The sequence below is a fragment of the Theropithecus gelada genome, chromosome 15 (genome assembly GCF_003255815.1).
Source record: "Theropithecus gelada isolate Dixy chromosome 15, Tgel_1.0, whole genome shotgun sequence".
NCBI classification, from domain to species: domain Eukaryota; kingdom Metazoa; phylum Chordata; class Mammalia; order Primates; family Cercopithecidae; genus Theropithecus; species Theropithecus gelada.
The window spans coordinates 6512065-6536576 of record NC_037683.1 but is presented as its reverse complement, the minus strand read 5'-3'; the positions used below and the strand labels follow the sequence as shown (position 1 = coordinate 6536576).

The window sequence follows — 24512 nt, the reverse complement described above, 5'->3', positions numbered from 1 at the left end:
GAGGCTGCTGCTTTACAACCACTAGAACTCAGGTCTCTTTAGAAAGAAGAGAGGAAGAAAAAGGATAGCTACCCTCTCATGGGGGCTTCTGTACTATTCCTAAGGATATGTTAGGGAAGCAGGGAGGTTGCACAGTATTTACTTGCTGTGTGACCTTAGTCAAGTCACTTGACCTTTCTGAGCCTGTTTCCTCATCTGTAAAATAGGAGTAATATTTTATTTAATGGATTCTGAAGTGCACATTGCTTTCACATTTTACCATTTCTGACCTTGGGGACCCTCTTGCCCATGTACCTGTCCTTGGGGATTTCATGATGAGGCAATTATAACCCTTAGACTTTTAGTCAATAAACCATTTAAAGATCTCGCCTGATAACTTTCTACAGACATTTTCTGATAAGACAAGAAAACACCAGCATTAAAACTTATGCCTTGGGCTGGGTGCAGTGACTTACGCCTGTAATCCTAACACTCTGGGAGGCCAAGGCAGGCGGATCACCTGAGGTCAGGAGTTTGAGGCCAGCCTGGGCAACATGGTGAAACCCCGTCTCTACTAAAAATACCAAAATGAGCCAAGTGTGGTGGCACACACCTGTAATCCCAGCTACTTGAGAGGCTGAGGCACGGGAATCACCTGAACCCAGGAGGCGCAGGTTGCAGTAAGCTGAGATTGCACCACTGCACTCCAGCCTGGGCAACAGGGTGAGACTCTGTCTCAAAAAAAAAAAAAAAAACCCAAAAAAACTTTATACACTGGAGATCAAGGGTTCTAAGAAAATCCTGGAGACAATGGTGAAACTCTTAGCAAACGCTAAATTGCCAATCTTACTACTGCACTGAGGATGAATGGCAACACTGGTGACTACAGACTGGGAAGTGATTCATTCGTGCTAGATTCTGAAAGTGAAATAATTTTAGGAATATCTTAACCTATTATTTTACTTGTATTTTCTCTTTTGTGTATGCATAAGAATGTGATAAAAATCTGTCTCAAGTCTTAAAAGAGTCTTTTCAATAAATATGAAAGTTCTAAGTGAAAATAAAGCACTGTATCATAGTCTAATAATGGTACATAAAATAGTGGTGGTGCATATTATAATGAATGGTTTGTTGAATTTGATAAACTATGGTAATAAACTGACTTCACAGTAGTTTTTTAAGGTTTGGAGAAAGTCATGTGACCAGAATAAAATGCTTGGCACGGTGGCTGGCATATTCCAGACAGGTCTGTGGAGGGAGTGCCAGGCTCTGTGGCTCAGTTCTCTTTCTCACTCAGATCTCTAGAGATCCTTAGCCTGTGGCTCAAACACATATGTGAAGCAGATGGCCTTGCTATTTTTGCTAAGTTTACCACACCTAAAGTTGGTGTTTAATCCATTCCTAAGATTACAAAAACAGTTCTGAGCAGGCACAATTAGCTTTGGTTTTACAGAGGAAATCAAACGCTTTAATGATTGATCCCATTTCCAGAAGGGGAACTAGGCTAAAAAATTAAAAACAAAAACAAACAAATTCCCAAAACAACAAAGAAAAAGCCCAAGGACAAAAAAAGTTAGAAAGCCCAGCTGACAAATTGGGAATTTTTAGATTCTAGTCTGTCTCTTTTTGTAGCACTGCCTTCCTAGAGTGAAGACAATGTCGGTGCCATTAGCTGGAGGTCAGTGGTCTGTACAGTTGTGGAAGGGTGTGTGACCCAAGGGCTCCCAAATACTGTCTAAATGGAACGTGAAAAAGGGTTACGGAATAAACTTCCAAGCCCCAGCTTCCCATGTCCTCCTTGGGCTGCCCTGCCTGCTGCACCGCACCCTTCATAATCACGATGGGCCTCATCCACCCACAGAGTGCACTGCCAAGACACATCAACACCCTGAGTTGCCAAATAAAGGGAGGATGAAAAACAGTAGTGCCCATGAAGCTCCTTTAATCAAGGCATCACTAAAAGATGTATCTCTAGTAACATTTCATTTACTTTTCAGGTTTAAACATGATCAAAATCTGTAATATTAAAAATATTTGTCTTGTTTTGCTCAACTGTACAAATAAGTGTTAACAGGCTATTCAACTGACAAGAGATCATGTTTTAACACTCAGATCCTTATGGTCACAGGAAAAGCAATTTTTAAAAATCCAAACCTATATTTTGAGATAACTATAGAGTTACAGGAAGTTGCAAAGAAAGCACTGAGAGGTTGCATGCACCCTTCACATGGGTTCTCCAAGTAGTTATAAAAATCAACTTTTTTAGGCCAAGGTGGGATGACTTGAGCCCAGGAGTTTGAGACCAGCCTGGACAACATGGTAAGACCCTGTCTCTACTAAAAGCACAAAAAATTATCAGGGTGTGGTGGTACATGCGCCTGTAGTCTCAGCTACTCAGGAGGCTGAGGAGGGAGAATAGCTTAAATCCAGGAAGCGGAGGCTGCAGTGAGCTGTAATTGCACCACTGCACTCCAGCCAAGGTGACAGAGCGAGACCCTGTATCCAAAAAAAAAGGGGGGGGGGGGAATACAACTTTTTAAACTTTCAAGTTATACAGAAATTATCATGAGAGAGATGTAGCTCAGTGAGATTAATATAAAGGCTTTTAATTCTAAAAAGAGATTACCCCAGTGAATCTTATCCCAAACAAGTAGGAATAGAAGTACAATTTCAAAGAGAGGAAAAAATAAAATAATATTGCTTTCTATTCCACTGAATATATTTAAGAGCGATGTAATAGTTTTAATTGCTGTATTTTAAAATGTCAATATTGATAATACATCAGAAACATAATCTTCAGTAATATTTAAACGTACAAAGATTTTTTCTATCAACTTAAAAATGGGAGGTACATAAAAATAAAAGGTACACAGCTTTTAAAACTTCCTTCAGAGTAGGCATACAAATGACAAAGGCGGGAGTGATAGAGAAGAGTGAAACGAGAAAGGTGTATCTGAGCGCCACCTGGTGGCAGGAACCAAAACCAGGGGAAACAGCCACCAAGTTGGCTCTTCTTAGATGAAATCAATGACTTTATAAAAAGAGAAATGAGAAAACCTACAAAGTTATTACCCCTAATGAGACAAACAGCAAATACGTGAGACATCTAGCTGTGGTATCAGTGAATTAAGTTGTACCATTTGTCTACTAAAGGTGGAAACTCGTACACCTCTTCCAGAGGGGTGCCGGTCCTGGCAGAAGAATGCCGGAGGCGCTAAGTGCTGGAGAAACAGAGTGAGCAGCACGGCTTCCAGTGCCAGCAGAAAAGCAGAGCAGAGTACGCGCCTGCAAACTCTCTCTGGCATTAAGCTGGGCCAATAAACAGTCACATTTACTGAGTGTTTACTAAGTGCCAAGTAATTGCTATGGCACTTTACATTTGTGGATTTAATATACCTTAACAATAATCCTATGATGTGGATAATTTGTTTTAAAATGGTCACCTTGAGAGCCCAGTGTAGATACTTGGGTTCTGGGCTGAAAAAAGGCGAATGGTTCACGTGTACACAAAAGCTCCTAGGAAGAAGTTGCTGGAAAACATAACAACCATTATTTTGTAATCCAGAAATCATTTACAGTTTGATGGAAAATAAGAACAAAAACTCAAACAAACAATAGTAACAACGGGTAAATTTCTGAGCTCTCTGGTACCTACCATCAGGGTCCTCAAATGTCCGAGGATGAAGAGGCTGTACTTGGCTCGTGTGATGGTGACATTCAATCTCTGCAAACTTGCCAGGAATCTAGGCAATAAAAAAAGAGTTCCTTCTTTGTCTAGAATGATTTAACACACCTGTGTGAGACACAGGTGGACTCTATAATGACTTAGTGTGCCCGAGACACAGGAGGACTCTTAGAATGACTTGGCGTGCCCGTGTGAGACACAATGTGGACTCTAGAATAACTCAGCATGCCCGAGACACAGGTGGACTCTAGAATGACTCAGCGTGAACGTGTGAGACACAAAGTGGACTCTAGAATGACTCAGCATGCCCAAGACACAGACGGACTCTAGAATGACTCAGCATCCGCATGTGAGACACAGATGGACTCTAGAATGGCTCAGCGTGCCCATGTGAGACACAGGTAGACTAGAATGACTCGGTGTGCCCATGTGAGACACAGGTTGGACTCTAGAATGACTCAGCGTGAACGTGTGACACACAGGTGGACTCTAGGAATGACTCAGCATGCCCATGTGAGACACAGGTGGACTGCAGGCAGCTTTTCCGGGATTCCTCCACTCCTCTAGAAGTCACAGTGCTTTCTTACTCTCTGTCCCAATACAGGGTACCGGGCACAGAAGAATTCCTATTAAAAACAGTAAACAAACCAAAACCTCAGGGCTTCCTTCAAAGTGATGTATCTATCAATTTCCTATTTTTACCTGGATGAGATAATTGGAAATTTTAACAGTGCAATCTTGAAGACTTAAAAAATCCTAAAAATGTGGTACCAGCCCATTCACTTTATTCTTACATTTAAATATATCCAGGTTGTTAAGATATTGTAGAACTAGTGTAGAAATACATGAATAGCAGATAAATACTTCAACAGCTGAGAAAAAGAGCTCAGAAATAGAATTGATGTACGACAAAAGTGAAATTTCAAATTAGCTGGGAGAGAAAGGACTATTTATAAACTGATCCTGAGATATAACTGGTCTCTGTATATGCAGCCCATCCCAGGGAGAGGCGAAGATTACTTTAATTACTATTTTATTTGAAAACAAACTAATTTATAACCTGTAAATTCTATCTGCTTCTCATGACAAAGAACAAATAATTATGTAAGAGTCTTGGGCTTGGGGGAATATTCTGTCACTCATACAGATTGTCCTTAGCATCTTAAATACACTGACAGTAGTTAAGGTTAACAAACTTAGCCAAAGCAGGAAAACACAAAAAACAATGACACTTTGACACATACTATGGAGAGTAACATGCCTCTGCAAAGTATACTTAATCTAATTGTCTATTTGAATCTTATTAAATAAAAGAACAGATTCACACTATGAAATGGGTTAATATAAAAGACACCAAAACCAGGCACGGTGGCTCAGGCCTATAACCCCAGCATTTTGGGAGGCCGAAACGGGTGGAGCACTGGAGCTCAGGAGTTTGAGAGCAGCCTGGGCAACATGGCGAAACCCTGTCTCTACAGAAAAATACAAAAATCAGCTGGGCGTGGTGGCACATGCCTGTAGTCCCAGCTACTTGGGGGGCTGATGCAGAAGAATTGCTTGAAGCCAGGAGGTGGAGGTTGCAGTGGGCCAAGACTGCACCAAGATCTAACAGTGGGTCTATTTCACAACTTAAAAGAGAAACTTTCATAATATTACACAGGTTTTCACAAAAGAAAATTAAGAAAGCAAATGGTGTTCTCTAACAGTGATAATGAACCTAATCCTGAATTATAAACAAGCAACAATGTATAAAAGTATAAAAGAGCAACAATGACAGTAACTCACCCAATTGAACCTTGCACGCTATTTGCTCTGACACATGTAACAATAACACAATCCTTCTGCCGACCCTGGAACGCATCCACAGTATCTACTTCTGCTGGTCTATTTACAAAAGAGAAACATATTTACTGGAAAAAGGAAGATAATTATTAAATAAACATATTTATAAACTAGTTTTTGGTTTTTTGAGAGATAGTCTAGCCTCACTCTTGTCCAGGCTGGAGTGCAGTGGCATATTCATAGCCCACTGTAACTTGAACACCAGAGCCCTGTCTCAGCCTCCTAAGTGGCTAGGACTACAGGCATGGACCAACACCCTAATTTTTCCATGTTTTGTAGAGATGGGGTCTTGCTATATTGCACAGGCTAGTCTCAAATCCCTGGCCTCAAGCAATCCTTCCACCTCACCCTCCCAAAATGTTAGGATTATAGATGTGAGCCACCTTGCCTGGCCTTACAGTCTTTATTTTTAAAGAAACCTTAAAAAAAAGAGAGAGAGAGAAAGAGAGAGTCTCACTACGTTGCCCAGACTGGACTCAAACTTCTGGGGCTCAAACAATCCTCCTTGCCTCAGTCTCCCAAAGAGATGCATGCACCACCATGCCTGGCTGCTAAAAAATTTTTTAAATATTTTCTTGGAGGTTAGCCTGAATTCCTCCTCTCTCCATTCCCTGGCAAGCACTAATCTACTTTGTCTCTACAGATTTTCTTATACTGTGAGTTTCACATAAATGGAATTACAAAATGTGATTATTTGTGACTGTTTTCCCTTAGCATAACATTTACAAAGTTCATCCATGTTGTAGCATGTAACAGAACTTCATCCCTTTTTTTCATTAATATTTCATTGTACCACACAGTACAAGTTACTAAGACTTAGTGTTAGATGGCAGCACTCCCCAAACTGATCTACAGATGTATTCCAACTGCCTTTTTTACAGAAATGGTCACGCTGATACTAAGTCTTTGGCTGGACGTGGTAGCTCATGTCTGTAATCTAAGCTCTTTGGGAAGATCATGTGAACTTGGGAGTTTGAGAACAGCCTGGGCAACTTAGTGAGACCTCGTCTCTACTAAAAATGAAAAAACACCAAAAAATGCAAAAAAACAAAACAATACTAAGTCTTCCAGTCCATGAAAACAGGATGTCTTCACATTTATTTAGGTGGGGTTTTTTTTTTTTTTTTTTGAGATGGCGTTTCACTCTTGTTGCCCAGGCTGGAGTGCAATGGAGGGATCTCAGCTCACTGCAACCTCCGCCTCCCGGGTTCAAGTGATTCTCCTGCCTCAGTCTCCAGAGTAGCTGGGATTACAGTTGTGTGCCACCATGCCCGGCTAATTTTTGTATTATTAGTAGAGACAGGGTTTTACCATGTTGGCCAGGCTGGTCTTGAACTCCTGACCTCAGGTGATCCACCCACCTGGGCCTCCCAAAGCGCTGGGATTACAGGCGTGAGCCACTGCGCCCGGCCTATTTAAGTGTTCTTTTAATTCTTTTCAACAATGTTTGCAGTTTTCAGCATGTAAGTCTTACATTTCTTTGGTTCTATTTATTCCGAAGTGTTTTATTCTTTTTGATGTTATTGTAAATGGAATTGTTTCCACTTCCTTTTCAGATTGTTCGTTGCTAGTTGTATCAAAATATAATCAACTTTTACATATTAATCTTGCATCCTGCTAAGCTTATTATCTCTAATAAGTGTCTTTGAGTGGATTTGTCAGGGTTTCTAGAAATAAGATCACGCCACCTATGAAAAGAGATAGTTTTACTTTTTTCTTTCCAATAAAGATGCTTTTTACTTCTTTTCCTTACTTAACTGCTCTGGCTAAAACCTCTAATACAATGTTGAAAAGAAGCAGTAACAGTAAGATTTTCAAACATCTTTCCCGATCTTAGAGGAAAGGCTTTCATTCTTACTATCAAGTATAATGTTAGCTATGAGTTTTTCGTAATTGTCTTTTATCAATAAAAAAAGTTCCTTTGGGCCGGGCACGGTGGCTCAAGCCTGTAATCCCAGCGCTTTGGGAGGCCGAGACACGCAGATCACGAGGTCAGGAGATCGAGGCCATCCTGGCTAACACGGTGAAACCCCACCTCTACTAAAAAATACAAAACACTAGCCGGGTGAGGTGGCGGGCACCTGTAGTCCCAGCTACTCAGGAGGCTGAGGCAGAAGAATGGCATAAACCTGGGAGGCGGAGCTTGCAGTGAGCTGAGATCCAGCCACTGCACTCTAGCCTCGGTGACAGAGTGAGACTCCCTCTCAAAAAAAAAAGTTCCTTTGTATTCCTGGTTTGATTTTTTTTTTTTTTTTAATCATCAAAGGGTTTTGGGTTCTGTGCAATTTTTTTTCATATCTACTGAGCTGATTATGTGGGTCTTCCCATTCTTCTAATATGGTATATCATACTGATTTTCACATGTTGAAGCAATCTTACATTCCTGGGATACATCCCACTAGGTCTTGATGTATAAATCCTTTTAATAAACTGCTAGATTCAGTTGGTCACTATTTTGTTGAGGATTTTTGTATCTGTAGTCACAGGGATTTGGGTCTGTAGTTTTCTTGTGATGCCTTCCCTTGGCTTTGCTATAAGTGTAATACTGGCTTCGTAAAATGAATGTGGGTGTTCTATTTATTGGAAGCATGTGAGAAGGACTGGTGTTCATTCTTCTTTTAATATTTGATAGAATTCACCAGTTTAGTTTGGTTCTGGGCTTTTCATTATTGGGAAATGTTTCATTATTTGTTATATAGGTCTGATTTTTTTTTTTTTTCCAATGGAGTCTCGCTCTGTCACCCAGGCTGGAGTGATGCAGTGGTGCAATCTCAGCTCACTGCAGCCTCCGCCTCCTGGGTTCAAGTGATTTACCCACCTCAGCCTCCCGAGTAGCTGGGACTACAGGAGCACGCACCACACCCGGCTAGTTTTTGTTATTTTTTTTCAGTAGATGGGGTTTCACCATGTTGCCCAGGCTGGTCTCAACCTCCTGACCTCAGGTGATCTGCCCACCTCAGCCTCCCGAAGTGCTGGGATTACATGTGTGAGCCACTGCACCCAGGCTATAGGTCTGATTTTCTATTGTTTTCAAGATTCTATTTTGGTAGTCTGCGTGCCTGTAAGTTAAGATGATTTTAAGGTTATGGATTTCCATAACCTTAAATCTTTAAAAAAATCTTTAATCTAAAAAAAAAATCTTTAATTTTAATCTTAAATTTTACTGCTGAGGTAAGAAGGAAACAAAAACATCATCTTCATTCTACACATAAAGAAAATGCAAGGGGTTAAGTCATTTATTTAAAGTGAAATGTCACTTTTAGTCTTGCTGGAACAAGAATTCTGATGACGAAGTCACGGAACTGAAGGGTAAAGACCTGGCAAGTTTCTTAGTCGATTCCACTGCCAAGGAGAATGTTGACATTCTCACTGCCAGGAAGTACCCTGTCTGCCCAGGAGCTCCACAGCACAAGTGTCTGAAAGCCAGCAGCATCCCGGCTTCCTTGTGCCGCATCACCAATGTGCACAGACCACTCCTTAAGAGTTTCCTTTTCTTCTTTCCTTCTATGTCCTCTCAATCTAATTCAACAAGAAAACTGGAAATATTTATAGAAACACCTCACCCTTTTCTATCGAACTCTTTGTCCAAATCCTTCTGAATCATCGTCTTCTGGGCCTTGTAATGAGTTATTATGCCAATGTTTCGAAAACTAACATCCTTTCTTTTGTCTTTAATAAGCTTAATTATTTCCATCACCAGTTTTATTTCTTGAACATTTATGTATGAGCTAAACAAGATGGAAAAAGAAAACACAATGTTATCAAAATAATAGCAGGCTAACTGCTAACTTAAGTTCCATTGAGTTTGTTTCCCATTATAGTAAATGGCAGGCAGATAGGTTTCATCTTTTATTCAGCTAGCAGTGACTCCAAGAGGCTGTTACCATGACCATTAATATGGTATATATGAATAAACGTGAAAATGCTGTGGTAAATATGAATACATGTGAAACGTCCAGTGAAAAATGAAGCTGTAGAGAGAAGAGTTTGAAATCAACTGAAGTTTAGGCACCACTTTCTTCATCTGTTAAAAGAGGGATAGCAGTAGTAAGAACAGCAGTATTAATAAGAACAAGGATGTGAATAAGACATAGCTAACATGAATTAAGGATTGACTATCTTCCGAACACTGAGAAAATGCTTTAGATGTATGATCTTCCTTGTCCCCCACCACTGGCTGCATACAACAGACACCACGCAACTGAGCAGCTGCCATCCACACAGATTCAATGTGAAGGATGTGTCCTACTTGACCCCAGTTGAACAACATGGGGCCCTGGAGCAGGTTCATGTCCTCTTTATAGTCCTCACCAGTCTCATAGCCTGTACTCTCAACCCCTCCTAAAACCACATGCTCCCTCATGACCATACCAGACCCGAAATGCACCAAGACCAGGGGATACACTGCCCCTATCCCTTGATTCCTGAGGATACCTTACCCACCTTGCTTTAAGAGCCTTAAATACCCATTCTCCTAACTTTGAGAATTACTATATGGACAACCCAGTCAGCGAGCGATCTCTTCCATCCCTGAAATCTTCATTTTCCTTGGTCCCCTCCCAGATTAACCCTCTCTGGTCAACATTCCGCTCATAACCCTCCTTCCTGATGCTCTGGGGCTTCACTCACAATCCTCTGCTCTCCTCCAATAGGTCCCATTAAAACCTTTAGGCTGCAGTCCCTCCAGCACTACAATCCCATGGCCAACTCCTCCTCTGTATGCTCAGCCTCTTCAATGAGTGTTCCCTACTTCCACCTCTGTCTCCTATCTAACACCTGCTTCTCGCCTGAGGACGCCACCTGCTCTGCAGTCACCCCATGATGTACAAGTGGGATTTGTGTTTCCTCCTACTTCATGACAGAGTGGTGCTTGCATCTGTGCCAACAAATGCTGCCCCTAGACCATTCCTCCCCGAGTCTCTCACAAGCATCCCCGGCTCCTCTGACATTGCCACTATCTAGCAACACCACCACTCCTCTTTGCTGTCATATACAGACCACCTGAACATATGCCCTTATTCACAACCCAATACCATCCAACCTCTGTCACTACTTCCTTCCTCCCTTTCACATCCTCATTCAACTGAATTTATACTTAGCCTTCACAGTACTTAACCCAACTGGAATAACTGCTTACCTAGGTGATTACCTGGTGAAGGTCTGTCTTCCCATGAGATCACCATCTTGCAATAGGCACGTCTGTTTCCCTCACTGCTGTGAGCTCAACAAGTATCTACTCAAGTGCTTGCTTATGACATTAGGTAATATTACCCCCTTATACAGAAAAAAGAAGCATCAACTTAAGTGAAAATGACTGTGCCCTGACACTAGGCAGACAGATGTGTATAGGAAATGTATTTAACAGAAATAGGAATGCAAATCATGTAACAATTCTGGGACTATCAGAGGACTGAGACAAGAGGAGAACATACTCATTATCCCGTCTTTCTGAACCATCTCCGACATCAAACACAAGGTATGGTTGAAATGGCCAGTCTGATGAACATCGAATGGTTTCTGTCTGTCTGTAAAAAAAAGCAGTCAACATTCAGAATAAAGTCAAGATTTAAGAAAATATTTTGGTGTTACTACAATTTTTTCTGTGTGGTGATGTGGGCTGGGGTAAGTAAGGGGATAACAGGAATATTCTTTTCTATACGTATATTAGTGAAAGGTATAAAACAAATTCTATTTCTTTCCTGGTGCCAGGAAAGGTATCTTTATCATTAAAATATAACAAATATGATTGGAAAGACACTCATAATAGAGTAAGCCACAGAATACTATGTTGAGTAAGGTCCCACATTTTTCCTTCAAAAATTTAAAAAGTAAAAAAAGATATACATGGTAAAAGGACTGAAATGACTCTCGCCTATAATCCCAGCACTTTGGGAGGCCAAGGCAGACGGATTGCTTGAGCTCAGGAGTTTGAAAGTAGCCTGGGCAACATAGTGAAATCCCGTTTCTACAAAAAGAAAAATACAAAAATTTGCCAGGCATGGCGGTGACTGAGTGTAGTCCCAGCTAATCAGGAGGCTGAGGCAGGTGATCGATTGAGCCTGGAAGGTTGAAGCTACAGTGAGCCAGGATTGTGCCACTGCACTCATTCTGTCTGGGTGACAGAATGAGACCCTGTCTTCCCAAAAAAAAAAAAAAGGACTGAAAGCAGATATGCCAAAATGTGTTACCAGTGATTATTTCTGGTTAGTATAAATATAGGTGACTTTTTCCCCCTTTCATTTTTATGTGCTCTGCTGTATTCAACATGATGGCTATTATAACAAGAGAAAATTATTAATCCTCCGTGATTTACGCTTTTTATGACAAGACCTAAGAAGAAGATAGTAAAATGTCTATTCTTCATAAGTAGCTAAACTACTAAGGTCACGAGCAGTAAGGGGAACTCACCTATTTGTTTTTAAGTTTCTGTTGTAAATATAATTAGAAGGGAAGAGGCATATGTCTGGATGCATCCTGTACTGCACAGTGAGCTGCAGAATAGGCAGCCTGCTGATCATGTTGTGTTCTACATTCTCTTCCAGCAGTCTGCAGAAGCGAGCCATCATTGACTGGTCGTAGCCATACTCCTGTGCTTTCTGTGAGGGGCAAAATAAAGCAATAATTTCCAAAAATTCGTTTCTATCTTTCCCACTATTATAAACTCAATTACTGAGATCTAATACGTACATGGCAACGTTCAGGTAGCATAAGATTACCAACCACAGCTTCAGACAAAAAAGGTGTTTCTGACTCTGATCCTCAAAATGCCATGCATCTTTTTTTTTGGAGACACAGTAGCGCTCTATCGCCCAGGCTGGAGTGCAGTGAGTGGCATGATCTCATCTGCAACCTCCACCTCCCAGGTTCAAGCGATTCTCGTGTCTCTGGCCTCCTGAGTAGCTGGGATTACAAGCATGAGCCACCACACCCAGCCAAAATGCCATGAATCTTGAATACATGTGGAGGTATTTTCTACTCATATACTGCTAATGAAAGAGATACGATCTCGTGAAAGACGCCTGATGCTATTTTGATGCTACAAGATGCCACCCAAAAAAACCAACAATAAAGGAAGCAGAGAAATGTAACACAGATTTTAACAATTATTTCCGGGGGTATACCCTCACAGACAGATATACTGAATGCCACTGTAAACAAGCCTTTTGAAGACAAAATTCTTCATTCATCCATCTAATGTGTACTAAGCACCTATAATCTGGAGTGCTAAGACTGCCAGAGTGAATAAGATCAAGTTTCACGGGACTTAATTTCCAGTGAAGGAAACAGACTCGACTTACGTGTTAGCCATCTCTAATCCAAAAATTCAAAATATTCCAATGAGCATATCCTTTGAGCGTGAACTTTAAGTATAATGTCAGCACTTGGGAAGTTTCAGATAGTGAAGCATTTCACATTTTTGAATTAGGAAAGCCCAAGCTGTGCTAAATGGATTTCACAAACCAAATAATGGGTTATACTCTGCAATCTGAAAAACAGTGACCAAAGTGACAAACGGGATAAACTGTCTTGATGTTATTACAGTTGTGCCTTGGGATACACTTTCCAACTGCAGCATCATAGAAAGTTTCAAAAAGTACTTTATCTTAAATAACCTGGAAGTAAAAATGTGCTGAAAACTTCACTAAGATGATGGAATCTTCATGAGTGATGTGAAAGATACTGGTACTAAAGATGTGCAAAGCCTGAATAAACTTGTTTCACAAACTATGAGAGTGGAAAAAAGGCACTACTTAACCTACTCATATGTGTAATTTTAAACAGGTTTGTGTAAGTAAAAAATAATAATTATTAATAGACATATGACAATTTTGCCTAAATCCTCAAAAGTTTATCTGCGTTAGCTCACAAAATCTAATTTTTAATCTTTTCTTTGGGCAAACAGAAAAGGAACTTATATAAGGTAACACATCTACCTTCAGACAGAACCTTAGTCCATTCTACAAATGACATAGAATTTATTAATATATATTCTGACATGGGAGAATGTCCCTGATTTACTAATTGAAAAAAAAAAACAAAAAACAATTCTGCACAGAATGATTTTGCCACCTTTAAACAAAATCAAACCCATGTACATATACACATAAATATATACATGTATACAAACCATATACCACTTTTTAGTAACTGACTGCTATCCCCTAGAATATAAACACCATGACTCATGGCAGGGATTTTGTCTGTTTTCTTCACTGTCATAACCCCAGGACCTAAACAGCACCTGAATTATGCTGGCATTCAGTATACACATACTGAAAAAGATGAACAAACACACAAATGCCCAGCGATATCCATTAAAAATACTCACTTTCACTGTAATTGTCACTAGAAATAGGTGGTCAAAAAAGGCACCTTATAGAAATGAACTTTGTAATTATTTTCTCAAAATAGCCTGTTTTATTTGTACAACAATTTAAAAAGCACAAATGGATTTTTTTTCTAATTTTTGTTGTTTTTATCAATCATTAAACTAGGCAGTAAAGTTGAGGCCTATTAACAACCTCTCTTTTCACTATATGCTAAGGCCCTTCAATGAAATACTGCATTATTTAAAGAAATGGGATACAGAATTTGCTCTTCATTATTTTCCATGAACAGAGTTACCTGCAGCAGTTCTTCCCTACACACACGGGTTTTCAGTGGGTGACAGGTGTGCTTCTGGGCCACACACTAATGTGATCATGTACCTATGCTCAAATGTCATACAAAGAACTGCACTATCATTCTGAATAATTCCAAAGTCAAAAACCACTAATGATAACCACCTGCATTCATGCCATACTTCAACAAAAATGCTTTGAAAATGATCTATTTTCTAGGATTATTTGAGGCCACTGCTCAATTATCTGTATAATCTATGTTATTAGTAAAAAATACACATTTTATTAAATTTCAAAACCTCTTCAGATTACTTCAAAACATCTATTGAATCCTGATTCTGATGTGCATTTCCAGGAGACGTCTTTCGTGAGATTTAAAAAAAACCCAACAAAGTAGACTAGACTACAATCTGATTCTTCTCTTCCTGAAGTCAGAGTTCACAATTCTTTTTCTTCCCCCAGTACCCTCCCTTTCAGATGATGTGAGGGGCACAGACATGTTCTTGTATGAACAACAGAATATCAAATTCTAAAAACAGAAATGTACTCCAAAATTAATTTAACCTCATATTTCCTCAATTTGTACATATTTAAATAAAAATGAGGAGGGTGGGATTCTTCTCCTTATTTCTGCAGTTTTTCTTTTATTACTCTTTTGGTGTTTGTATGATTAAAATAAATCAGATTCAGCTCTTAAAAGACGTGCACACTGCCTTTCCCAAAGGTTGGTTTCCATGGCACGTCATCCATCTAGGCTTCCAGTCCCTGACACACTGCTTCTGCCACACATACACAGAAGAACAACTATGAACAAAGGGGCATTTTTAGGCATTTTTTTTTTTTTTTGCTTATTAAGACTCAATCCGTGCTTCTCTTTTCTCAGTTACTGCTTACTTTTCCCTCCAAATTAAAAGGCCAATCCAAGAAAGGTGTCTCTCCCTCCTGAAAACAAACATTTTAAAAAGCCCCTTCCATTTTAAAGCAATCTGAACATAAAAAACTTACCATAGAGATGACTGTGGGAGGGAGCTGCTTGGGGTCTCCTACTAGGATGAGCTTATTGCAGCGATGGATGAGTGGGGTAAGCGTCTCAATTTCACAAGACTGTCCAGCCTTGGTAAGATACAGAAGGGAAAGGCAGTCTTAACAATCTTTACCATTTATCCATATAGTTTATCTGATTACAGTTCTAACCATTCAGAAAAGTACCACACTTCTCCTGCACCAAATGTCAAAAATAAGGATTTTCCCTGAAATCAAAAAACAAAACAAAACCAACAAAATAAGTCCTCCAGGCTGTGTGCGGTGGCTCACACATGTAATGCCAGTACTTTGGGAGGCTGAAGCGGGTGGATCACCTGAGGTCAGGAGTTCAAGACCAGCCTGGCCAACATGGCGAAACCCCATCTCTACTAAAAATACCAAAAAAATTAGCTGGGCGTGGTAGCCAGTGTCTATAATCCCAGCTACTCAGGAGGCTAAGGCAGGAGAATTGCTTGAACCCAGGAGGCAGAGGTTGCAGTGAGCCAAGATCACATCGCTGCACTCCAGCCTCGGTGACAGAGCGAGACTCCGTCTCAAAAAAAAAAAAAGAATAAATAAAAAGTAAATTCTCCAAACACATTTTTCAAAAAAGTCAAACACGTATTTTGAAGTCAGCCACCAAGTCAGCCACTACCACTTAGGAACCAGCCGTAAGTTCAGAAGGCCATGCACATCCTAGATGTGTGCTCTTTGTTCCCGCTGGACATGAGCCTGAAAAAAACTTTTCTCCTCTAAAGTCCTTTTAAAACTTTATTTTAAAATTTTTATTTATTTTTAAATTTTTTTTTTCTTTGAGACAGAGTCTCACTCTATCACCCAGGCTGGAGGGCAGTGGCATGATCGTCATTCACCGCCTCCCCAGCTCAATCCTCTCACCTCAGCCTCCCGAATAGCTGGGATTACGGGCGCATGCCATCACACCTGGCTAATTTTTGCATTTTCAGTAGAGACAAGGTTTCACCATGTTGCCCAGGTTGGTCTCAAACTCCTGGGCTCAAGTGATCCACCCTCCTCAGTCTCCCAAAGTGCCTGGATTACAGGTGTGTGCCACCATGCCCAGGCCCTTTCCAAAACTTTGTATCTGAGGTTCAGAAATCCCATTAGGAGCGTCCAGGGGTGTGTTTCCCCATAGCTTTCCTCCTGGTTCCTCAGCACGCCTCTGATCACGAGACTCAAATTTCTCTTAAATTCAATGACATTTTCTTCAACTATTTAATCATTTCCACTTTTTGTCCTTTCCTTCTGGTGAAAACTGGATCTTAGGTCTCCTGATCACTCAATTCTCTGGTTTTTCCTGCTCCATCTCTTTTGTCTTCTGACTCTACATTATGACAAACAGCAGGTACCCAATAAATGTTTGCTCAAAGAGTGAACTAGGAATAAAGGATGTCAGGTGAACATACTATGGCTCAAAACTGTCCAAAATTATATTAAAACTACATCAAAAGGTTACCAGAGACACTCTCAGCAGGAGCGAGACAGTCACTCAGCAGAGACTTTGTTAGAAACCATCAGTCATCCTCAAGACTAACCCCCAAATACTGGAAAACCCACTTTCACTATGGAGGGCCATTAAGGAGCGTATTTCTTTTTTTTTTTTTTTGGAGACGGAGTCTCGCTCTGTTGCCCAGGCTGGAGTACAGCGGCCAGATCTCAGCTCACTGCAAGCTCTGCCTCCCGGGTTCACGCCATTCTCCTGCCTCAGCCTCCCGAGTAGCTGGGACTACAGGCGCCCGCCACCTTGCCCGGCTAGTTTTTTTTTTTTGTATTTTTTAGTAGAGGTGGGGTTTCACTGTGTTCGCCAGGATGGTCTCGATCTCCTGACCTCATGATCTGCCCATCTCAGCCTCCCAAAGTGCTGGGATTACAGGCTTGAGCCACCGCGCCTGGCCATAAGAAGCGTATTTCTACATAAGGGAATACACATGTAACAGCACGTAAAAATCAGATGCAAAAAAAAAACCACATCTCCTCAACATCTCAGCAGCCACAATTAATCTAAGACTTACTCCTCATAGTACTAGTCAAAGTTGTATGGCTGACTGTTGACTGACCTCATCAACAATGACACAGCTGAAGGGGACACCCCCTTGCCCCCGGAAAGCAGATTCAAGTAGTAAGCCACCACTTGTGCTCAATGTGCAGCAGATGACATGGGACTCTAAGATGATGATACTCTGTGTTTTCTGTGGGCGTCCTTGAACCTAAGAGAACAAAGATTAAATCAATATTCAGCTGTACATCAATCCTTGACTATGACAGGCCTATGTTTACTATAAAACACTCACTATTTATTAAGTGACAGAAAAACATTTAGTAAAAGTTAGGGGGAAACCCTCAAATCTAGGAAACAACAGAAACGTTCAAGATAATCCCAAACCGGAAAGAATGTGTGCTTTGTGGCTGAAACACAGAATATGATTTAAGCACATTAAAAATTCTTATCCAGGGTTTGACTTGGTCAAAGTAGATTACAATCCTTCCTGTAGTCAGATATATGTAGGTAGGTATCTGAAGTAGAGATGTAATAATCCTGAGTTGTGAATTATCTGAGTAAAACCAGGGTTAGAATTCAGCTTGAATGTACATTTTTCTGTTAGTTTTTAAGTATATAATATTGTCCTTTCCTTTTTTTTAGTGCTTTTGCTAGTACTAACAAAAATGCCTGTGAACCTGACAAATATTCTATTTCCACAGTAAGAAAAACAAGTGTGGCCTCCTTCTATAATGCAAAGTACTGTGATGGAGCCAGACAACGTGGATGATGCCTCACAATCATACCATGCAGTGCTCAAATAAATCAGCATTTTCATCAGAAATTCACTTTGCTTCTTTTTGCTACTAAGAAGTAGAGGTGATTCATCTCAGCACATATGATATATTCAACCATGCAATTCAAGGCATGTGTGTGAGCTTTAGGAAGATGGTGGCACTGTGGTCCTCCACGGCTCACACAGTAAAGCACTGTCAGACACTGTCCTCAGCCCTCCAGTGAGTAAAACTGCAAGCACAGTTTCATGGCCCACACAACACATGTGATGAGCAGCAAAAAACATCTGTGAAGATGGACTTCATCCTTGACTCAGGAAAGATTAATCTGGCGTTCTGTTTATAACTTTAATCAAAAGCTTTCACATAATTTTTAGTTTAAATAAACTGCTAATGAAAATATGTATTAAATTCAACTGTATTTTAGTCCACAGAGAAAGATCACAATACATTCAGGAGAAACACTTCAGCAAAAATACTACTAACGTCATCAGTTACCATTACCCTCTTTCCCTGACCCCGATGCGGTTTGATTAGGGCTGCATTGTGACAATCAGGGTATACACCTGGCTCAGCCAAGCTTCATTAGTCTAAATCTTACAGGATATTTTCACGTCCAAAAAATACTGGGGAAAAGCTACAAAATATTACAGGAGCCTTATGATCTAATGCAAGTACAAGGAGTTTATGCTCTAAGCCAAGAATTGCAAAAAACAAAAACCAAAAATCAAAGTGCTGTACTTTCTTATGCCAAATTCTGCCCATCATCACTCTACTTGCGCCCAGGTTGGAGCTCTGGAGGGCTCACAGTTGCCACCCTCATCCTAAAGCTCACACAGGTGACTTTTTTTTTTTAATAGGGAAAACACCCATAAAGCTAGTTTCATTAACTGTTTATCTGATGATAATTATCATAATTGTTTTTTGCAGTCTGTGGGAAGCAGAAATAGAGCACCTCATAAGAAGGAATTTAAATATTTATCGAGACCTAAAACAGAAAAAAGATAATTTATAACCACCTCTTTCTTAGAAATCTTAGACGGTGTTAAGAATTCATTCTTAGGTTAAAGAAAATAATGCAAATGTTGTTACACCATTTTCTCCATTTCCACAGAAGTTTGTAATTTTTCATAACAATTTAAAACGTAACTGAGAAAAGCCCATAGCTGGCTGGGCATGGTGACTCATGCCTGTAAAGCCAACACTTTGGGAGGCTGAGATGGGCAGATGACTTGAGGTTGGAAGTTCCAGACCAGTCTGGCCAACATGGTGAAACTGCGTTTCTATTAAAAACACGAAAAAAAAGGGCCTGGCGTGGTGGCTCACGCCTGTAATCCCAGCACTTAGGGAGGAGGTGGGCAGACCATAAGGTCATGAGATCGAGACCATCCTGGTCAACACGGTGAAACCCCGTCTCTACTAAAAATACAAAATTTAGCTGGGGGTGGTGGCATGCGCCTGCAGTCTCAGCTACTTAGGAGGCTGAGGCAGGAGGATTGTTCGAACCCGGGAGGCAGAGGTTGTAGTGAACTGAGATCGTGCCACTACACTCCAGCCTGGTGACAGAGTGAGACTCTGCCTCAAAAAAAAAGGCCAGGTGTGGTGGCTCACGCCTATAATCCCAGCACTTTGGGAGGCTGAGGCAGGAGGATCATGACATCACGAGATCAAGCCCATCCCAGCCAACATGGTGAAACCCCGTCTCTACTAAAAATACAAAACTTAGCTGCGCGTGGTGGCACATGCCTGTAAACCTAGCTACTCGGGAGGCTGAGGCAGGAGAATCGCTTGAACCCGGGAGGTGGAGGCTGCAGTGAGCCGAGATCATGCCACTGCACTTCAGTCTGGTGACAGAGCCAGACACCATCTCAAAAAAAAAAAAAAAATTAGCCAGGCATGGTGGTGCACGCCTGTAATCCCAGCTACACGGGAAGCTGAGGTTGCAGTGAGCTGAGATCTTGCCACTCCACCCCAGCCTGAGAGACAGAGTAAGACTCTGTCTCCAAAAAAAAATAAAGCCCATAGCTTGTCTGAACAGTCATATTTACATAAAAAAATAATAATAATAAAACAAAATTAAGAAAATGCTACAGGTTAACTACTTACCTCTTTAATTTTAGAAGCAAGTTCCTGCCTTTCCTTAGAAACTCTGGAAATGTTTTCATCTAATTCTTGCCTCTGGAAAAAATCCAAATGTCATAATTAAAACTAAACTAAGCATTTTTAAATGCCTTCCAATGGACTGCCTCTAATTTTAAAAGAGCCTGTATTTTACCAATGAAAAATGTGTTTACCCAGTTTATTTCCTCTTTACCACTACAGTCCTGACGCATTCTGTATGCTGCTAAGACTGAGCTGTGTCCTGTGCACTGCACGTGAGCAGTCTGCTTAGCATTCCAGCCCTGGGAGCATCGCACCACCCTTAACTTCCAGGTGATTCAAATGAGGCTGTAAATCACACCCCAACCATTCCTCTGACCACAGTGATGGGCATCTAACACAGGCCTGGCCAATCATGGCACCCATCTTCTTAAAAATACGGATTAGACCTGCTTGCTCACCCAGGGACTAAACTAACTGCTTCTCTGGATATATGGATGCTAAGAGAAAGACCTTCTCTCCCTATGGGGTTTCTAAGTTGAAATGGTGGAAGCCCTGAAATGCTGACACTCACCTTCTCCTGAAGAAGAAATGGCTGACACACAGAAAAACAAATTATGGACTGGAGAAATGATGTCATTTGAGCCTCTGGATCCACCCATACTGAAGCTAATTCCCTTTCTGTCTAACCTAATTTGAACTGGGCTCAACATGCAACTGAAAGATAACTAATAAACTCAGTATAGCTTTAATATAAGGCAGTACAGCCTATAAGCCAAACGCAAGGCCACGTGCAGGGACACATGCCTGTAATCCTGGCACTTTGGGAGGCTAAGGTGAGAGGACTGCTTGAGGCAAGAAGTTCAGACCACCCGGGGCAACATGGCAAGACCCAGTTTCTACACAAAACACACAAAAAAATTAGCCAGGCATGATGGCACACAGCTGTAGTCCCAGCTACTCAAGAGGCTGAGACAGAAAGACAGCTCACTTGAGTCCAAGAGCTTGAGGCTAAATTGAACAACTGCACCACTGCACCACTGCACTACAGCCTAGGCCACAAAGTGAGATCCTATCTCAAAAATAAACAAAAACACAACATCCCATCTATTTTTGTAAGTAAAGTTCTACTGGAACACAGCCACATCCATTTATTTATGTATTATCTATGGCTGCCTTTGTGCTACCAAAAGCAGAGTTGAAAAGCTGCAACAGAAACCAACCATATGGCTTGCAAAGTCTAAAATCTTTACTGGATTATCTTGCCCTTTACAAAAACGTTTTTAAAAAGATTTTTAAAAAAAGAAATTTTAATAAAAACTGAAAAAAAACTAAAACCAAAAGGACAAAAAAAAAAAAAAAAGCAGAAAGAAATGTGTTAACCTGAGACACATTTTTAGCATCTTAGTACACATTTTTATACACGAATCATGCCATTCCCCAATAAATAAAGAGCATTAAATACTCATTAATTAGGCTAGTCGCAATGGCTCACGCCCGCAATTCCAGCACTTTGGGATGCTGAGGTGGGCAGATCAACTTGAGGCCAGGAGTTTGAGACTAGCCTGGCCAACATGGTGAAACCTCATCTCCATTAAAAATACAAAAAATTAGCCGGGTGTGGCGGCCCATCCTTGTAATCCCAGCTACTTGGGAGGCTGAGGCAGGAGAATCACCTGAACACATGAAGTTGAGGCTGTAGTGAGTCAGGATTATGCTACTGCACTCCAGCCTGGGAGACAGAGCAAGACTCTGTCTCAAAAAAAAAAAAAAAAAAACAAGAAAAGAAAAGAAAAAAAAAACGTGTTAACTAGTTTGTATACCTAAGTTATTATTTAAAGAACATTATTTAAGAAATGCAAAGATACCTGTATTTCCCGTCCACCTCGGCATAGAGCTCGCTGCCGGGAAAGCTCATCCAACTGATAATCTAGAAATTCCTTTCTTTTATGCATCGCCTGAACATGAGAAGGTAAATCTTTTTCTAATAAAAATAACAAATAAAAAATTATATGCTATTCTAATTCTAACAAATTCACACACATATACAACACAATGAGAAGGAAAATTAGTTCCCAAAGCCAGACTAATTCTGGAGGCTTCAAATTACCTTTAGTGCCCAAGTAATTTTCCACCAAACGAAACAGAGAAAACACTAGTATATACCACATTCAGTACTTACTCATTCTGTGGTTTACTTGGCTGTCCAAACTGAACTTTAGAACCTCATTATTAATAGACTTTTCTGGACCCAGTCGTACTAAATTTATATCTCCACAGTTTCCTGTTGATAAGAATCACAGTTAAGGACTAATAAGGACGCTGCTGATCCATCCTGTCTCTATACATAGTATCTATATTTCTAAGTAAATGTTAATAATCAGAGAAGGGAGCAAATATGAACTTCCAATTAACTAGACACCCGGGACTATACCACAAACAACTTATACATTATTTCAGATATTGTTCCTAACAACCCTATATGGCAAGTACTTATCATTTCTACCTAATAAAAGCTAGCAAGGTCATCTAAACAGTACACTGCAGAGTTGAGATTCTATTACAGTAACATTTTCAAACTATGTTCAGTAGAACATTCCACAGCAAAATAGATTCAAGAAAAATGTTGAGATTTAAAAAATGAAGCAGTTCTCTTATGTTGGGAAAAGGGCTTGTGGGGTGCCTGCATAAACTGGCCATACAAGTATGGAACAATAAGTTGTGGAAAGCCACAAGAGGTCTCTGAGGAGGAAAGTCTTCTAATTGCCATCATGTTCCCAAGACCAGAACGTGACCTGCTCTCCTATCTATAAACACTGTGCTCAAGGAGAAAGACACTCCTTTGAAGCACCAGAATGTGGCCAGATATGCTGGCTCCTAGTTAGGCCCACTCCCCACAGCTGCTCTCCAATTAGTTAAAAAATAAATCAGTAGTTAAGTTTATACTGTTCAGCACAAAGAAATTTACCTAAACCGCCATTGCTATAGATTAGGCGTATGACACACCGCCCTGCTTTCACCATTTCACCCCTGAACATCTGCTTCTTAAATCTAAGTGATTGTACTCAATAAATAGTGTGGAGATCAGAGCTTGGCGCCTTTACAGCCTCTGATTTGCTCTGGCCCCCTGGCTCCCTCCTTTATGAACTCTTAACCTGTCTCTTCTCATTCCTTTGTCACCACCGAATTTCGCATACCCTGCAGGTGGTGTTGAGCCTGGTCCCCAATACTGTTAACCGCAGAATATTTCAAGAACTTTTATATGTTATATATTAATATGTAATTTTCAGAACAGAATCTTATGTGACCATCGAGTCTTCTTTTGTAGAATACTCAGGATAAAGTTTTTAAAACTATGTTCCACCTCACCTTGATAGTCTAGAAAGTAAGGGACACAAGATGATAGAAATTCTTGGATATAGTAATTGCAAAAACTATAAAAATCAATTTAACTTGCCTGTTTATTAACCACGTTTTTATCTCAGGTTAACACATTTCTTTTAGCTTTTTTCTTGTCCTTTTGGGTTTAATTTTTTTTCTATTATACTTTCTTCTATTGGGTTTTTTTTAAATCTTTTTTCTGGCCAGGCACAGTGGCTCACGCCTATAATCCCAGCACTTTGGGAGACAGAGGTGGGCAAATCACTTGAGGTCAGGAGTTTGAGACTAGCCTGGCCAACATGGCAAAACCCCATCTCTACCAAAAATACAAAAATTAGCCAGTCATGGTGGCTACTAAAAATACAAAAATTAGCCAGTCATGGTGGCACGCACCTGTAATCTCAGCTACTCAGGAGGCTGAGGCAGGAAAGTTGCCTGAACCCAGGAGGTGGAGGTTGCAGTAAGCCAAAGACCGCACCACTGCACTCCAGCCTGGGTGACAGAGCGAGATGCCATCTCAAAAACACAAACAAATTAAAAGAACACCTTTATTTGTCTTTTTTTTTTTTCCCCATGTGTTATTATTTTATCTAAAAATTTCCCACTACAAGGCTGGGCACAGTGGCTCACGCCTGTAATCCCAGAAGTTTGGGAGGCCAAGGCAGGTGGATCATGAGGTCAGGGGTTCGAGACCAGCCTGGAGAACATGGTGAAACCCCGTCTCTACTAAAAATACAAAAATTAGCTGGACATAGTGGCACATGCCTGTAATCCTAGCTACTCGGGAGGCTGAGGCAGGAGAATTGCTTGAACCCAGGAGGTGGAGGTTGCAGTAAGCCAAAGATTGCACCACTGCACTCCAGCCTGGGAGACAGAGTGAGACTCCATCTCAAAAAAACAAAAAAAAAAATTTTCCCCACTAAGGCCAGGTGCAGCGGCTCAGGGCTGTAATCCTAGCACTTTGGGAGGCCAAGGTAGGCAGATTGCTTGAATCCAGGAGTCTGAGACCAGCCTGGGCAACATGGTGGAACTCCACCTCTATCAAAAATGACAAAAATTGGCCAGGCGTGGTGGCATCCCCCTGTGGTCCC

The 24512-nt window shown here is 40.7% G+C and overlaps 1 protein-coding gene across 4 annotated transcripts in view; it reads right to left on the bottom strand.

Moving 5' to 3' along the window:
- Nucleotides 1–24512, bottom strand: part of SETX (senataxin) — a 98937-nt gene that overhangs the window by 4597 nt on the left and 69828 nt on the right. For 2 of the 4 annotated variants that reach the window (XM_025359227.1, XM_025359228.1), the window contains exons 16-25: nt 22223–22324; nt 21909–22024; nt 20047–20118; nt 17226–17375; nt 15133–15240; nt 11915–12102; nt 10939–11031; nt 9070–9234; nt 5450–5548; nt 3635–3722 (exon numbers count right to left, since the gene is read on the bottom strand). In XM_025359227.1, the coding sequence (XP_025215012.1) occupies nt 3635–3722; nt 5450–5548; nt 9070–9234; nt 10939–11031; nt 11915–12102; nt 15133–15240; nt 17226–17375; nt 20047–20118; nt 21909–22024; nt 22223–22324 (1181 nt within the window). Of the gene's footprint in view, nt 1–3422; nt 3510–3634; nt 3723–4251; nt 4291–5449; nt 5549–9069; nt 9235–10938; nt 11032–11914; nt 12103–15132; nt 15241–17225; nt 17376–20046; nt 20119–21908; nt 22025–22222; nt 22325–24512 lie in introns of all 4 variants that reach the window. The other 2 variants (XM_025359226.1, XM_025359225.1) reach the window with 2 other exon arrangements.